This window comes from Gadus chalcogrammus, chromosome 9 (assembly GCF_026213295.1).
Source record: "Gadus chalcogrammus isolate NIFS_2021 chromosome 9, NIFS_Gcha_1.0, whole genome shotgun sequence".
Classification (NCBI taxonomy): Eukaryota; Metazoa; Chordata; class Actinopteri; order Gadiformes; family Gadidae; genus Gadus; species Gadus chalcogrammus.
This window is the reverse complement of record NC_079420.1, coordinates 18,520,435-18,537,419: the sequence shown is the minus strand read 5'-3', so window position 1 is coordinate 18,537,419 and position 16,985 is coordinate 18,520,435. Positions and strand designations below refer to the sequence as shown.

The 16,985-nt window shown below is 47.0% G+C and overlaps 1 protein-coding gene across 6 annotated transcripts in view; it reads right to left on the bottom strand.

The window, feature by feature from the left end:
* Positions 1-16,985, bottom strand: part of LOC130389223 (A-kinase anchor protein 13-like) — a 54,988-nt gene that overhangs the window by 29,632 nt on the left and 8,371 nt on the right. For 4 of the 6 annotated variants that reach the window (XM_056598903.1, XM_056598900.1, XM_056598902.1 and 1 more), the window contains exons 4-12: positions 10,099-10,192; positions 7,479-7,609; positions 5,957-6,203; positions 5,424-5,640; positions 4,570-4,629; positions 2,047-2,239; positions 1,730-1,838; positions 303-345; positions 16-145 (exon numbers count right to left, since the gene is read on the bottom strand). In XM_056598903.1, the coding sequence (XP_056454878.1) occupies positions 16-145; positions 303-345; positions 1,730-1,838; positions 2,047-2,239; positions 4,570-4,629; positions 5,424-5,640; positions 5,957-6,203; positions 7,479-7,609; positions 10,099-10,192 (1,224 nt within the window). Of the gene's footprint in view, positions 1-15; positions 146-302; positions 346-1,729; positions 1,839-2,046; positions 2,240-4,569; positions 4,630-5,423; positions 5,641-5,956; positions 6,204-7,478; positions 7,610-10,098; positions 10,193-13,850; positions 14,609-16,985 lie in introns of those variants that run through there. The other 2 variants (XM_056598905.1, XM_056598904.1) reach the window with 2 other exon arrangements.

The window sequence follows — 16,985 nt, the reverse complement described above, 5'->3', positions numbered from 1 at the left end:
AGGAGGGAGGCTGACCTTGCTTTTCTTGCTCATCTTGCTGCGGAGGTAGCTGAACGTCCGGCTGACCTTGGTCCCACCGACTCCTCCTCCAACTACTCCCCGCTCGCTGTTGCTCCTCAATGGGCCCGGTTCCTCTTCACAGATACTAACAGGGCAGGAAGGGATTCCGTGTTTGAATGCAAAGGCTTGACCACAGTTGGTCTTGGCTTTTCTGCTAACAAACGCTAGTGGTAAGATTAAAATCCACAATATTTGAATACGTTAGTCTGCAAACACACACACATATATATTTTGATTCTCACCTGTATTCCAGTGACCCAGCGGTAGTGGAGAAAGACCCAACCCCTACAGTAGGAAACCAGACAGACAACAGCTAGTGAGGCTACAATTATAAACAGCATTAAACAACAGTACGACCTCACAGAAACAACCAGTCCCCAAGTGGAGCTTGGGGACTAGAGAATTCATAAACTTCAACTATACAATCAAATGGTTATTGGGAGATAAATAGATTACCATGCAAGAAAACGCTCGACAACACACATGGTATAGTGCGAGTACTCAAATGGTTCTCGATTTGAGTTCCAAAAATATTCCATGTTCCTGTAAAGTCTGGTTCCCCCTATGAAATTTGATAACCTAGTGGCGCCCACACAGCTGTTGGCCATGGAGTTAAATATGTGACTATGATCTAGTTCTTAAGGCCAGGCCACTGACCAAGTTTGTTTTCAAGCTTTTTTCAGACAAAAGATATACTACATTAGCCAATGACAACCATCTACATTTTTTTTTGAGAACAAAAGAGGTGACTTTAAAACTGGAGAAACATTTACTGCTCTTCTCTTTGTTTTTGCGTGTGTAGAAACTTGCCATCTTAGGTTAAGGGTGCTGTTTGGAATCAAATGTTAAAATGTTACAGGTGTGATTAAGGGACTGGCAACACGAGGGCAGGATGGACATAGAGGACACACACTGAATCAACTCATGGCACACACTGACCGACAGGGTCATGGTCAGGGTCAGGGGCTAGAGCCAGTTAATATGGACACACAATTTGGGACGGGTCACACTTTAAAACCAAGAAATTAAATAGATAGAACAAAAATATGACCTGGTAAAATACAAATGTTTATTACAAAAACTAAAAAAAAAAACACTACTTCGAAAGTGATTGCGAAGTAGTAGCTGGAATTGCAATACTTTTTCTGTATTCAAGCAATCACACCAAAATGCATCACGACATAATTGTTCTGTCCATTTTATTCCCAGGGTTTTTAGCAAATCACATTTTTAGTGAGCATTTGTCTCTGGGGATAGGAGGGGCAGAGCTGAGAGGGAAGTGGTAAACCGATGCCACAGCAGGCATTCTGGGGCTTCGAAAATCATCTGTACTTACTCCCTCCCTCTCCTTCATCGTCACTGGAGAAAGAGCCAATAGAAAAGAGGCTTCTAGTTTTGGGAAGGAGTGGGGAAATACTGAGGGAAAAGCTGATTCGCCGCTTCACCCGAGGTCGGCCATTTGCTGAAGAGGTGTTGCACAAGGGCGCGAGGAGGATCAACATAAAGCATTTCCCCCCATTGTTTCGATTTTTGTCAACAAATTATTACATTTTGGGGGAAGGGGAAGAAAACAACAAATGATGGATTCAATAGATTGAAGATAATTGAATTGATAGACATTTTCAGTAGAGTAGGAAAAAAAACAAACAAGCACAGAGCAGAATCTCACCATCAGTTTCCCGCTGGCTGATGGCAACCATGGAGATGGACTTGGTGAGGGGCGGGTGGTGGGAGCTGGTGGGACAGCTGGTTTGCATGGACAGCTCGTGGTGAGCACTCTGACAGAGAGAAGGAGAGGTGGATGGTTAACACATGTGCATAGGCAGGCCCAAGATAACGCGTTCACACACACACACACACACACACACACACACACACACACACACACACACACACACACACACACACACACACACACACACACACACACACACACACACACACACACACACACACACACACGCACGCACGCACGCTTCCACCCACCTGGCTGACGGGGCTGCTGGCGTCTCCCTCCTGCTCCTCCTCTGTGAGGGAGACCAGAGAGCCCCCTCCCCTCTCCTGGTTGTCCAGCCAGGACCCCTTTGTCCCGGACCGATCGTCCCGGTCATACGCACCCGTACGCAGGCAGTGGCCTGGGCCGACTGCCCTCCCGACCTCCAGGCCTTCCAGACTGAAGCTAGATGGACGAGGGGAGGAGGTGGAGAACAGACATGAATTGTCTGAGGTGGTTTCTTTGTCTCATGAATGTGAAATAGAAAACTCATCTGGTGTGTGTGTGTGTGTGTGTGTGTGTGTGTGTGTGTGTGTGTGTGTGTGTGTGTGTGTGTGTGTGTGTGTGTGTGTGTGTGTGTGTGTGTGTGTGTGTGTGTGTGTGTATATATAAACATATATATAGCAAGGTCATAGATGGACAATGAACATTTATGAAGACTTAACCATCAAAATGAAAGCTAGAGTGATTTTCACAGGCATCAAACACATGCCTACTATGACAGTCAAGACTTCAGCACGCTTTAGAAGTGCATGACTCTTTTCAGCAAGCACATCCGATCTAGTGTGGCTCACTCTATGGTGTGCGAGATTAGAACAGAACAGAGATTAGAAAATGTTGTGGCCTAGTGACATGGAAATATGATCTTCTTTCCTTCCTAGCCTGTTCTTTCCAACCGACATAGCTCTGCAGAGCTGGTCATGTGGGTTTGACCATCTAGTCCTAGTTAGGTTTTGGCTTCCTTTACTGCGGTACAGTAAACCGTACAAACACCCACATAAAAAAAAAGTACATGGCCACAATTGTTGCATTCAAATGTGTGGCACCGTCAACCCACCGATGGCAGACATAGCCACAACGCCAAACAAATGCACTTCAAGGGGCAGTTACACTTACATTGACATTAAGCTGGCGCCTTTATCCAAAGCGACCTACAACCATTCATACACACATTCACACACGACGGAGGCGTCAACCATGCATGCTGACAGCCAGCTCGTTGGAAGTAGATAGGGTTCGGTGTCGGGCTCGGGTACACCTTGACACGCAGCAAGGAGGAGCCGGGGATAGAACTAGCAACCTTCCGGACTAGCTCCTTAGTTACTTGGCTGTAATTATTTTATTATTTTGTACAAATGTATTGGTATTTGTAGTTACATAAATGTTTATATCATTTTGTATTTCCTGTGTGTATACAGAGATTACAGACATGTTAATAACTTATGTGCCTGTAATCTCTGTAAATAAAGTTTTAATTGAATTGACTTGATGACATGGGATTGACGGAGCGTGGAAGCCATGGGAAAGAGGGATGATGAGAGAATACAAAGGAAAATGGGGATGGAATAATGGACTAGACATTGAAGAACTGAAGAGGAGGGGGGACCCTTAATGACTCTGAACATAAATACACTAATGATGCCTACAGGACGGGGTTCAAACGTAGGAGCGGTGAGTCAAAATGGAATTTACTAGAATCCCTCCGCAATTGTGCACGTATTCACTCCTTGTAATGAAAAACGCCTGGGAGACGTGTCTAGGTCTGCTTTAGATAAAGAATTAATTGGTCAACAGCCCTTTCCCGAAGCACATATAAATACTGAATTCTACAAAAAAAATAACAACCTTGGCATAGGTTGGCTGAACGCCATGAAGGAACACACGCCCCTGCTTCAAACTTCCTTGGCAGGTCTTAAACCCGTAGCCAGGTGTTAACATCTGGGGAAACCTCTGGCCGGAGACTTACGGTGGCCGAGACGTGGCGTGCTGAACTCTACCCATGTAGCCGGAGTCCTTGATACACTACACTGGAAGGAACCAAAGTGGAGTTTATGTTTCCATCTCGGGGAATGCCTTGTTTTTCCTTTTTTTGTTTTCTTCTCTGTGCCATTTGCTCCTTTGTATCAGTTCATGGATTACTCCTTTCCGTCAAACGCGCCAAGAGCCGCGGGGCCTTCGTGTGAATGCATCGCTATGGAAAGATATGGGGTTTCAGTAGCCGTGATGCAGCGTCGTAGGGCACGGAGGTAGGGGCGGGGCTGTGGAGGTATAATACGAGCCGCTGGGACCAGTTGCTTTGGCACACTGGCGACAAATTCCCTGGTCGCCAGAAAAGGGTTATGGAGGGCAATGGTAAAAAGATTTTTTTTTTGGTTTTACATTCTCCATTGCAGTGGGATGTGATGTTATCTGAAGGCGAGTCTGAATATTGGCAGATTGATCTTCGCTGCCAATACTGCTAGACAGATCTACTAGTGAGCGTAACAATTTGTCTGGGCAAAAATAATGACATACACAGTCGTTCCCATGGCTATCCATGCGGATGATGAATAGCTTGGTTTCCGGATTCAGTTTAGTTTACGGATTTCTATATATTAAAACGGAAAGTTATGCTCTTATGGTCAAATGCTCATCTTTCCTTCCACGATTTTTTTCCCACGGAGGGAAAAATACAGAGAGACAGACAGAAAGCGAACAGACAGACGGATGAGAAGAGCGATGGATGGAATATATACCTTCTCCGGTGGAGGGGTGGTTTGGCTCGCCTCACCTCCACTGGCAAGATCCTTTGTGAACTGGAAGAAGGGATGGACAGATGGGCCGATGGATTAAGAGATGGATGTATGGATTGTGACGAAAGCAGAGGAGCATATGGGAAGCAGGCCTTCAAGAGTGCGAGCGTGCATTGAAGAGACAAACGGGGTTGTGTCCCGAAGCCAAAAGCTACAGCTGCTAGCGTTTGGCAACAGCTGTTTATAGGCAACTGTTGTTTATACTATTAATACATGGAATTATCCGTTTTAATTCACACACTCTTGGGTTTAGGACTTCGGTATATTTTCAGTTTGGGAGTTTGTCAAAATAATTTGTTTAATGAGCTTGAATTTAATAAATTACAAATATGTAGTTCTTGGTCTGCAAGGCATTAACGAGGCAGGGAGAGAGAGAGAGGGATAACATCTTAATAATGTGTGGGGTTCTTCTCATCCGCTCTCCTTCTTGACCCAGCCCACTCAGTGCTCAACTGTTTACAGAATCTGGACGGATCTGGGGTCACTGTGTGACCTTGTGACATAGGAAAATGACCTTTCCCATAAAGCCCCGGGAGAAGAGAAAACGTAGAAAGAGACACAAGAACCAGTGTTGGAAAGAAGTTAGGGGTTTCCCTAAGCAGGGATCCCCTTTGACAGGGGTTGAGTGAGGGGTTGAGTGAGCTATTGAGTGTCTCAATAGATTTGTGTGTGTGTGTGTGTGCGTGTGCGTGTGTGTCACGGCGAACGTCAGCATGTCATTGTGTCTGTGTGGTTATATCTGCGTGTGTGTGTCTGCGTCTGTGTACGTCTGCACGCTTGTCTCTCTGCACACTGACCTGCGTTGCGCTGGCGCTGGTTCCGCTGGGTCCCCTGGGGGCCCGGGGACGTTGGCCCTGCCGGACTCCCAGCTGTGGCGTCGGAACGGCGAGAGCGAGCGGTTGGAGGCCCGCAGGATGGCCGACGTCTCCGAGTTGTCCGGCAGATGGTCCTTCCCCTCTTCCTCCTCTCCGCCCGTCGCATCCAGGCCTTCTATCCCCGGTGTGCACCCTCTCCCTAGAGACGGGGCAGGGTACTGCATTGAGGGTCTGTGGGACTCGGGCTTGTCCCCAGGATATACTTCAACAAGACTGTGGTGGGCATAGCTGTTTTTCGAGTTTGAGAAGAGATCGGTCTTATACAGTTTTGAAAAAACGTTGAAACCAATTGAGTTCTGTTTCAAAGTAGAAAACGGTGGCCTTAGTATACTAATGGAGGCTGTCCACGTCAAATAAGAACAACCCCGAGCTCAAATCAACAATGCCAATTAGCGTTGGCATTGGACACGCTCCCTTCCTCGACATCGACGTCAGAGCCACGCTGGACCGCTCACCTTCTTCGTCTGACTTCCACGGCCCTCCAGGGCTCCAGAGGGAGGCAGAGTCGCTGGCCCCCACCGACGTGCTGTCCATGGACGCCGTGTCCATGGACGCCGTGTCCATGGACGCCGTGTCCATGGAGGCCGTGTCCACGCTGTGCCGCGAGGAGACACTGGGGGGTCGATGGCTGGAGGAGTCGTCGGTGGAGGACCAGGACGAACGTCCCCGCCTGAACTCCGGCCTGGAGCCGGGCGGCGCGGGCTGCAGGGACACGAGAGCATTTTATCAACGGCCCCGTCTGGTACAATGGTGCTGAACGTGGAGGCATTGCCCGAAGATATTACTGCTTCAAAACGATGCCCGTCTATACATGGCCATCATCATCATCCATTCACACACACCGAGAAGACACACACACGCACATGCTTTCCAAAATGTCAGGCATATATAACCCACGATTGCATCTTCTGTGGTTGATAATAGTGTTCACTGTTATTATTACCCCAATGAAATAATGGCGGGTGTGCCGGGTAGGCGAGTCAGTTGAGTGTGCCGAGTTCAAACAAACGTGGTGGAAAAAGGAGCCCCTCTCCTCTGTGAGTCAGTGGGAGCGGGCTGGCGGCGAGGCTGCAGACGAGAAACTCCCTGGCTGACTTTTTCCCCCTCACTTTCTTTCATTCAATTGGCTGTCTGTCTGTCTGTCCCGCGCACGCACGCACGCACACACACACACACACACACACACACACACACACACACACACACACACACACACACACACACACACACACACACACACACACACACACACACACACACACACACACACACACACACACACACACACACACACACACACGCCTGTTTTCCTCCTTCTTCCCCACCTAACTGTGAAGCCTGGGCTTCCAGAGGGTAGTGGAGGCCCAGGCTGCTGCCCCATTCACGTGTCCAACAGGGGGCGCTTGGGATTGGGGGATAAGGGGCCGGTGTTTTGGGGGGGGGGGGGGGGTACCAAGGTAGAAAAACGGCTGCATAAAAAACCCAGTGGGAATCATCAAGTAAGTAGAACCAGAAGGCTTCCCCGATCATTTCTGCCGATTTGTATTTTGGGGCGTGGGGCTATTTTTCCGTTTGAGGAAAGGGTGTGTTAGGTTCACAGATTCCCCGCAACTGCTCGTTATTTCCTGAACCTACGTGGGGAAAATGCGGGGAGATCGGTTTTTCAACCTGAGGGTGTCTCGACACTAGAGGACCATAATGCGGCGTGTAAAATTACACGGCAAAGCACTAAGCATCGTTACCATGCTACAGGAGCGACAACAACAGCAAACACTGGTCATGATGGTCGCCCCAAAGCTAAATGAACCAGACTGAATGTATGTGCGTGCCTTCGTGTGTGTGTGTGTGTGTGTGTGTGTGTGTGTGTGTGTGTGTGTGTGTGTGTGTGTGTGTGTGTGTGTGTGTGTGTGTGTGTGTGTGTGTGTGTGTGTGTGTGTGTGTGTGTGTGTGTGTGTGTGTGTGTGTGCATTGACGTACCTTTTTGAAGACGCAGTCATCCAGTTCCACGCTGGGTGTCAGACGCTCCACTGCATCATGGGTGGTCGCCGGGTGCGCCTGGATCATGCGGTCCACTTCGTCTCCCTCCCAGGGAGCGGACAGACCCCGGTCTGCGTAGGAGCATGAAGGTGAGGACAGTCCCGTTACAGTAACGGTGCTTCTGGATGTATCACTTCAATAGTTGTTGTCTTGTCTTTATCAAAGAGCTTCCCGATTTTGTGGTCGTTCCTAATAGCCTCACATATTTGGATGCATTTTAATACAGAAACAAGACGGTAAAATGATCTTTAACACCCTTGTTTGTTGTTCACATCCCTCTGTACACTGAACTGACTTATTGACAAGAAGCTGTGTTAAGGTCAATTGCTGTCAACATCTCGCATGCAGTGTTGACAGGCATGTATCTGACAGTATAGAAAGGATTTAACGCAAAGCAAGATTCAAAACTACTAACCCCGGTTATTCGGTTGGCTTTTAACAAGATAAAGGTTCAAACATCTGCCTTTAGAAAATGTCATGATCCAAGCTTTTAACAAGATGGTGTTTACCGTTTAATCTGCAATAAAAAATAACTTTCCCTTCCTGCAAGAAGCTTGCCCTCCGGTTAAATCACAACGTAATTACCATTTATTAGTCAGTCCTTTTCAGTGCAGTGCGCAATACTTGAGATCAAAATGATTTGCTTGCATTTTACGCCACATCAGTTTAGAGAGAAAACAAACGAGTTGGCAGATCAGATTTATTCATGGGACAATCATAAAATTGGTCCACACTATGGCAAAATGTATTAAGTTACATAATGCAGGTTTAACATTGTGATTGGGGTAAGTAATGAAAAACACAATTATTGACTTGTTTGTACTTTTAAATATGTAAACAATAATGAAGAGCACTACCAACAACTTTACGGCTACTACAGAGGTTTTCTTTCATGTAACAACGTATTGCAGCACTGGATGCAATACCCTCAGACAGGAAGCTGACCTCATAGCAACCAGACCACAGAAAAAAGACTGAAAGAGTTGGGAAAGAGAGAGAAGAGAGAAGTGAAGAGACGATGAGGAAGGAGGGAGAAATGTATGCCCATTGTGTGGTGGGTGTGTGTGTCAATGTTTCTGTGTGTGTGTGTGTGTGTGTGTGTGTGTGTGTGTGTGTGTGTGTGTGTGTGTGTGTGTGTGTGTGTGTGTGTGTGTGTGTGTGTGTGTGTGTGTGTGTGTGTGTGTGTGTGTGTGTGTGTGTGTGTGTCTCTCACACACAGGGCGAGTCACATAAAGGAAGAGAAAGAGAGAGGCACAGAGTCTGGACTTTTGCAAGTTGTCTCATCAGCTATATTGGGCGGGCAGGAAGGACATGATCTGACTAATGTCAAACTAAACAGATTGAACAACGGGCTGGTGTTTTGAGCTACTGGTGAAAACAGTTGCCATGTTCTGAAAATGAGCAATCTGTTTAAATGTTGACATTGTGCTGGAAAATGTTAACAAATTTAGTGATGACGATTATAAGGAAATCTGAAAAAAAAAATCATGGTGTGTGTACTTGACATTTTCCATGTCATATCTTGCCCTTAGACGAGGGCCCCTTGACTCAACTAAAGCATGAAGCATGTTCAGTTGTATTACCTAATTGCCTCTGGTGGAAGGAAGTGTGTCCATTGCGATTTTGTTAATGGGAAATGGAGGGGTAGAGAGAAAGGCCCTGGCAGCAGAGAGACGGATAAAGAACTAAACTAATCTCTTTCTTAATTAAATGAACAAATCTGATATGATCACGGGTTTTTCTGGGCATGTGTACGTGTGTCTAAATATATTTTTCATCCTCTTGGTAAGAGTCTTTGGTCTCCGTAATGTAGTTACCACGTCACTACTTCCTTGGTCAGAGCCCGATGGGATCCGACTGTAATCCTACGGGAGGGGGGGTTGTGTGGTCACACCCTACAGAGACATGGGTTCTCTCTAACCCTGACTTCTTGTCTGTGCACGGACCGCAAGGTGACTCAACGTAGACCACACCATCAACCTCCACCTTCCCTGATCTTCTGAGTCCTTAAGGTTGTCTCGTGGGATTTTAATGTGTAGTCTCGGTTCGCTGTCGATTTGTGCAATTGGCGCCGTGTTATTATGCGATCGCTGTGGTTACTGCTTCAGAAAACTTTTTTATGAATGATGGTACTTTTGATTAATGGTCCTGGTGTGTCTGAACCTTCACCCACCTACCGACTCCACTCCGTCGGGTAACTGCTGTGTTCCATGGAAATCCATCAGAGCTACAGGACTATATGCTAATACAGCAGAGCTACGTGGCTCAGGGAAATGGCTCCTCGTACGTTGGTTACATAACAGACCTCTTTGTTTGAACGCAAAAATGTGGTAGTTATTATTTCCGTAAAAAAAAAAAAAAGCCCAACTCAGAACCATCCCTCTCTTTGGCATACACTTTGTTTTGGGAAATATTTGCGGTGGGACATAACAGACTGGTATTTAGCACCAATGCCTTGCAGAGGGATGGTAGCTCTAGGTACAGACCCCCACTGAGACAGAGAGTGGGTTCTGAGCACCTGCACTGTGTCTCTGAACCTCAGCGTGGCCATGGGTCTTACCTGTGACTGGGGCTGGGGGTGTGCAGGAGCCGGGGAGGGTGTTGGGCTCCGGGCAGGGCCCTAGTGGGAAGAAGGTCTCCTTGTCTCTCTGGATCTGCAGGGGACAGCACATTGACAAGGTTTGTTATATGTGTGTGGGATCCAGTTCACCGGGGATTCACAGTGTCGTATGGGCATTATGCTCCCATACTTTCTTCATGGTTTATGAGTAACCAAGATGTTTTCCTCTCAACACACATGTGGGCACGCGAGTGTACGTGTGCACACACACACACACACACACACACACACACGCACACCGGTGTCTCAAGCAAACTATTGTTCCTATTGTTCCTCCCATGCAGCGGGACATCCAGTGGAGTGCCAGATACGTGGAGGAGTGGGTATCTCTAGGCACATGTGTATCACACACACACACACACACACACACACACACACACACTAAAGACACCCAAAGGCCCGCACAGCCCAACATGTAGGAAGACATCTAGAACTTGCAAAGACATTGACACACACACACACACACACACACACACACACACACACACACACACACACACACACACACACACACACACACACACACACACACACACACACACACACACACACACACACACACACACACACACACACACAATGTCCTGTCCTAGTTTCCCTCTCAAAAACGACCTTGAGAAGCAACTGTTTAGCGTAGCGCTGTCCATACATCAAAGGGAGCGCGCCTGGGGGACTCCAGCCACAAGGCGGCTGGCCCGTCCCACACTAAGGAGGGGCCGACCTGCAGATCGCTTCCAGCCGCGTTACCCCGCTCCTCGGGAGTGGGACAGCAGACGGGAGACGGAGGGAGAGACGTGGGGTGACGTAGGCCGCCGGGAGGGCAGTCTGCCGCTGCCCTCCCGGCCCCTCTGCGTGGGGAGGGAGGGGCGGGCATTCTTCAGCCTTCTGGTGTGGGCACGCACGCGGGCACGGGCACAAGAAGGGGGGAAATAGTTTGGAGTTGCGTGAGTGCTCGCATGGCTGCTCTGGCACTTATGCGAGGATTGACAAAAATGCTGAATGTGGCTGCAGTGTTTTAGCAAGAACCAGATTCTGGTTGCAATTGTCAACAACAACAACAGCAACAGCGACGACGACGAGGAGAAAAATAAGATCCAACTCTCGAAATCCCCCGGCAGCAATCTGCTTCCCTCACTCTGGTGGTCGTTGCTCGACAACTCGACCACCACAATGATCTCATATTCAGTTGTCTGATCGTTAATCGTCGCCAGCCAATGGCTCCTTTGTCCGTTGATCTCAATCAGTCCCTTGTCCCCTGTTCCTATACTCTTGTGTCCCTCTCTAGTGCTATGGACATCTTGCAGAGATGTTTTACAGGCAAGCCGTTGCCCACGCATCTGGCAGACAACAGAGATACGTTTGTCAATCTGCCGTCCTGTCAAGAGCCTGTCCATGTGAATAACATGGGCCGTCCATTGGTCACATGAAGAAACCCTGCAATCATCTGCATTTTATCCAAAAATGCAATGGATTTTCAATTTTTAAAAGATATTCTTTATACCCATCAATTTAATTGTGACCAATTCTTATTACTAACATTAATTAACTTAATTACTACGAATTACTATTAACGTTGACTTAAATCCCTCAAAAAAGCCAGAACCAAACTTTAACACTTTCGAGAACCTAGAGGGAGGACATGCTGCAACATGCGTGGTGATATCCACTTCCTCAGGCGCAATAAACTCTGATTTATCGCCAGAGAGAGACACCGTGTTCTTCCCAAACTTGACATCAACATGGCCTCCCCTTTGCATTCGGGTCAAGATACTGTCCAAGTGGGTAAAAAGCATGTGTCACATTGCGATCAAAAAGTGTTCACGCACAATAATAACATGCACACACTTTGAGAGCATGTGAGCCGTGTATACCCAGCACGTGATAGTACCCCTACCCTGCGCGCCGACGAGCTGACCGCCCTTGTCGACTCTGCGCCCCTGCCTGGCTTGCATAGCAGCGGATGTTCATTGTCTGCGAATGTTTGTGATAACACAGCCACGGTGATCAGACTAAGAGGGTCTGGTCCGTCTAGACTCCCAGGGTCCCCCCCCTCCCCCCCTCCCCCCCCCGCCCCCCCCCGCTGGCTTTGACGCGGTCAGCCATGAACTATGATAGCGTCTTTGCCAAAACCAGAAACACAAAATCCAGTCTAAAGGGTGGCTGTTTGATGCCGTCTTCAAGAAGTACTCCTCACAATCAAACAGGGCTGGATGTTAGTGATGGACTGGTGATAAATAAGGGGTGTAGGTGGGGGGAATGGGGGGGGCGGAGGTTTCTTGGGAGCATGGGTGTGGTGCGAGATAGAGGAGGGTCTCCCGCATGACGAGGAGGAAGATTACACAATCCGCAGTCAAAGTCTTCCCTCTTTAAACATAAGGGTTAGATCCTCTTGGTGGAGATGGGCACACTTTAAATGCATGATTGTGTGCCTCAATTACCTCAAGGAAATACCTCAGCCAACCACAACAGTTCCTGTTTCATTTCAGAGTTAAATTCAAGGTTTTTAAACGCTACTTGATGTGTTTAACTTCCTATCCCTAAGGGGTATGACAAAAGATGCTAACCACGCATGACTTGTGTGTGCACGTGTGACTTGTCTACTGAGGGGGCAGGTTGGGACTTGGAAAGTTTGTAGCCTGGGGGCTTCTTATTCAGCAACAAGCTCCCTAGCTACCTAGACAGAACCTAGCAGCATGGTCGATTGCCGTAAACAGAGTGGCTGTGTGTGTGTGTGTGTGTGTGTGTGTGTGTGTGTGTGTGTGTGTGTGTGTGTGTGTGTGTGTGTGTGTGTGTGTGTGTGTGTGTGTGTGTGTGTGTGTGTGTGTGTGTTTCCGGTTGAAGGTAGCGACAGATGGGGGGTTCATTTGATATGTTTAGGTAGTGATTTATAATTTAATGTGGAGCACAAAAGCCATTACCCTAGATCACATCAGATCCCAGGGGTAGAATCTAGGATGAAAGATAAGAAACAAATGTGCCTTTGTGAGACCTTTATAAAGTGTTCAGCATTGACAATAACATAAGTAAATGATAGCCCTATTAAAAGAAAAATAGTAATAACAATTATTTAAGACGATGCAACATATCAGGCTTCTGAACTTCTGCAAATGGCATCATAGCTCTAAACTTTACCGTTAACCACACAAAACTCTTCTCTTACTCCATTTCAGACAGCAATATATCTTAAAGAAACTCTTACTCCATTTCAGACAGCAATACATCTTAAAGAAAGTACAGCTTTCTTTTGCAAGAAGAAACACCGTAGGCAAAAATGAAGACAATTTTGTTTTAAAGTGATTCGAATAGGGGGGAAAAAAGTATTCCAGATTAAATGTATCTGGAACTATTCGCCAAATGGGCAGGTTTGACTCCCCTGCATTTTGTTAATTACACAGGCCGGCTAGGATTTGGTAAACAAATGTGTTGAAGGGGGCAGACTGCAAGGCCTTCAAGCACCAGCCCGGTATTGTTATGGAGGCTATGAGTGAAGCAAGATCTCCTCTCAATGTCACATTGAAGAGAGTCACTAAATACGGAGGCCTTAAAAACAATCAAACCTATGTCGATAAAGTACCAACTAGATCACCAAGGTCACTGCTAAGAACGCGGAGAAACAAAAACTATTCCACAGGTACTTCTCAACACGCACATTGGTGTGTTCAAAGCATTGCAACACAAACAAACACACCCACCTTAATTAACACCACGTCCACGGTCCTCTCTCCCTTAGCGCAGAGACTGTACCTACGCCTGTGTCTCTCGTACATGCTAGCAGGAGATCCCAAAAATGTACTGATGAAGACTAAGTAAAAGAAAAGTAATTCCAGCTGTCAGGCTAGGAGAGGTGCCAACACCTGGCCGTAATGCCAGCAACACGGCAGGTTTGAATACCAAACAGCGGAACTCCCTTTTGTTTGTCAGAGCTAGCCGCTTCTGTAGTCGTAGGTAAGTGTTGTTTGTTTTCGCTGATAGTTTCTCAAACTGCTCGGGCAGGGAGGAGAACTACCAGACGCTGTCGTTATCCTCAGTCTGAAGTAGTTGGCTGAGCGAAAAAAAAAAAAGACAAAGAAAAGAGAGATGCTTAACTAATACTTAACCGAGCGGAGCTTAGCTTAAGGCACAAAAAAAAAAACGACACAGCTGGCATTGTGCACGGAGCCGCGCTAAAAACAACCAACCGTCCGAGAGGAAAATCTGTATCCGTACAAAACAGGAGACAACGTCTAAAAGGGTCACCTCTGGAATTGGCAAATTCAGTTCCAAGACATCGGCCATTGCCTAAAACAAGCGCCAAAATGACAAAACCAAACGACAACTCCAAAGAAAAGTGCGAGGGCTTGGTGCAGCGTTCTGCCAGTGTAGCGAGAGGTAACGATCGGTGCCCATGTTCCAGTGCGTAATCCAGTAAACTCCAGCTCCGCTCCACCTCCCTGCAGCCCAGAACGGAAAATGAGACGCTTTTGCCCACATCTGTTCACAGGGCCGGCCCCTCCCTAGCTCCCTCTCCCACCCTCCTTCTTCTCTCCTTCCCTTCCTCCCTCCCTCTCTCTCTCCCGACATATACACCATTGGGCTGCTTTGAACAAACACTCCAGTTCCTAGTCTTTCTTTTTTCCATTTTATTCCTCACACAACCCCCCCCCCCCCCCCCCCCCCCCCAGCACACACACAATCAATAAGTACCTCTTTACTTCTGAGTTGCCGAGAGATTCAAGATTAAAAGTATGAACAGTTGGTTATTGGGTTAAAGCGTATGGACTCCTGCGTCTGTGTGTACACGTGTGTATGATGTGTATGAGGGGACTGAATTGATACGAGTGGGGGAAAAAAATGACAGGGGGAAGCAGAAAGATTGCTGAGGGGGGGGGGGGAAGAGAGAGAGAGAGCGGCAGATACACTGCTGATGAGAATAAAAGGAGAGAGAGAGAGAGAGAGAGAGAGAGAGAGAGAGAGAGAGAGAGAGAGAGAGAGAGAGAGAGAGAGAGAGAGAGAGAGAGAGAGAGAGAGAGAGAGAGAGAGAGAGAGAGAGAGAGAGAGAGAGAGAGAGAGAGAGAGAGAGAGAGAGAGAGAGAGAAAACCAGTTTAAATGGGTCGCTAATTGTGTGTTGGTGTGAGAGGGGGAGGCAGAGATGTAGCAATGGTGGAAGGAGAGGTCTTTATAACTATGATTATATGGGGTGGATCCCAGCTCGAGTCATGGCTACCGTTATATCCAGTGGCCAACGGCGGACAATACAGCATGTATGGAAACGTAGGGATTCTAGACACAAGGATAAAAAATGATTTTCCGGGGGAACAAAAAAGAAATACGACACTAGGGCTGATGTGCTACAAGGTTTGCCTTCTGCAACCTTCCATTACATAAAATAAAATACATGTTTAGTTATATATATATACACACACTGCCAAAACTATGGATTTGCTAAACAGAAATAACACTGCACATTCATCACTCTACAATTTCCATAAGGTTGAGTCGGTTATAGATCCCATGCCCAGGAATGTTTCCAGCGCAACGCGCCTAGCTCTGAAAACTCTGAACAAACTGTCAAATGACAAACTCGGTGGTGCAGATCACCAAGTCAACGTGGTCTTCATGAGGGTAGGCCGCTTCTCACCCCTTTTCTACCTTGGGACAGCAAAGCCCGCTGCGATGCTGAAGGAGGGCAGCCTCACAATGGACCATTCAGTTTGAATGTAAAGAATGGACGACATAATCAGACTTGGCGTTTTTGTATGTTTGTAGACACGCAAAAAAGACATGAACTTTACCCATGTATAATGTTAAACGCGTTACAATAAGTGTTGTAGTGTGGACATTAGAGGCTACATTCCCGATAGCCCTGATATAAGTATAATATATTATTAGTGGTAGGCTTGTTGCTGTGATACTTTGTGGTTGTTAAAACCGTTCTTTAAGAATGAAGGTTTAACTTGGAGGAGTTGCTACATCCGTCATTGTAGTTGCTTTGGTCTAACCAAAAATTCTCTAGTCAAAAAAAGTGCAGAGGGGTTTTGTCCCTCAGAACACAGCCGTCACGTGCGGCCAATGAGTGGAAATAAGCAACTCCATCTGCAACCAATCAGCACCACACAAACACAGCTGTCCCCATGGTTACAGCTGTGCACACCTTCCAGTTGTGTCCATGATGCAGGGAGGGGGTTCCAACACGGGGGCGTGATTTAGTTGGGAGAGGGCGAATGAAAAAGGAGGGCGGGAGCACACATGCGCACAGAGCGCATTCATTTGGAAGCAGTTATCCCGTCATTAAACACTAGTGGGCAGTAAAGGACGGCAAACGTTTAATCAGCAACGAAAAACCACAACATCAACAACATGTATCTATTCATTTGTCTGAAGGCTCGGTACTCCTGTCTGTCCTCGGCCTGTATTTAGATCATAGCACTTGGGGGAGACATAGAAACTGAGACGTACTCACTCCTTCTCTCAGTTCATGCCAGGCTATTGGTCTAAATTAAACATTAATTGAGGATTAAGCACCTTAGGGTTGGTAAAACTGGTATGAAACCAGGCAGCCTCAGTTAAACCTTAACCATACTAAACGAAGGAATGGAATTAAAATCTATCGGCTGCTACAACACTTTCACACAACCTTAAGGACTAAAACAGAAACATACAATCAGAAGCTACTGAAATCCAGAATAATCCATGATTTAGGTGTTCTGCTAGACAGAAAATCGACAAATACCAATATATTTGACAGCAAAGGGAAAATCTAGCTGCACACTATTCTCTCAATTCTAGTTTACTGGCCAGTTACAATTTAGCACAGAATAATGTAATTTATTCAGTTTAGTTGAACCTT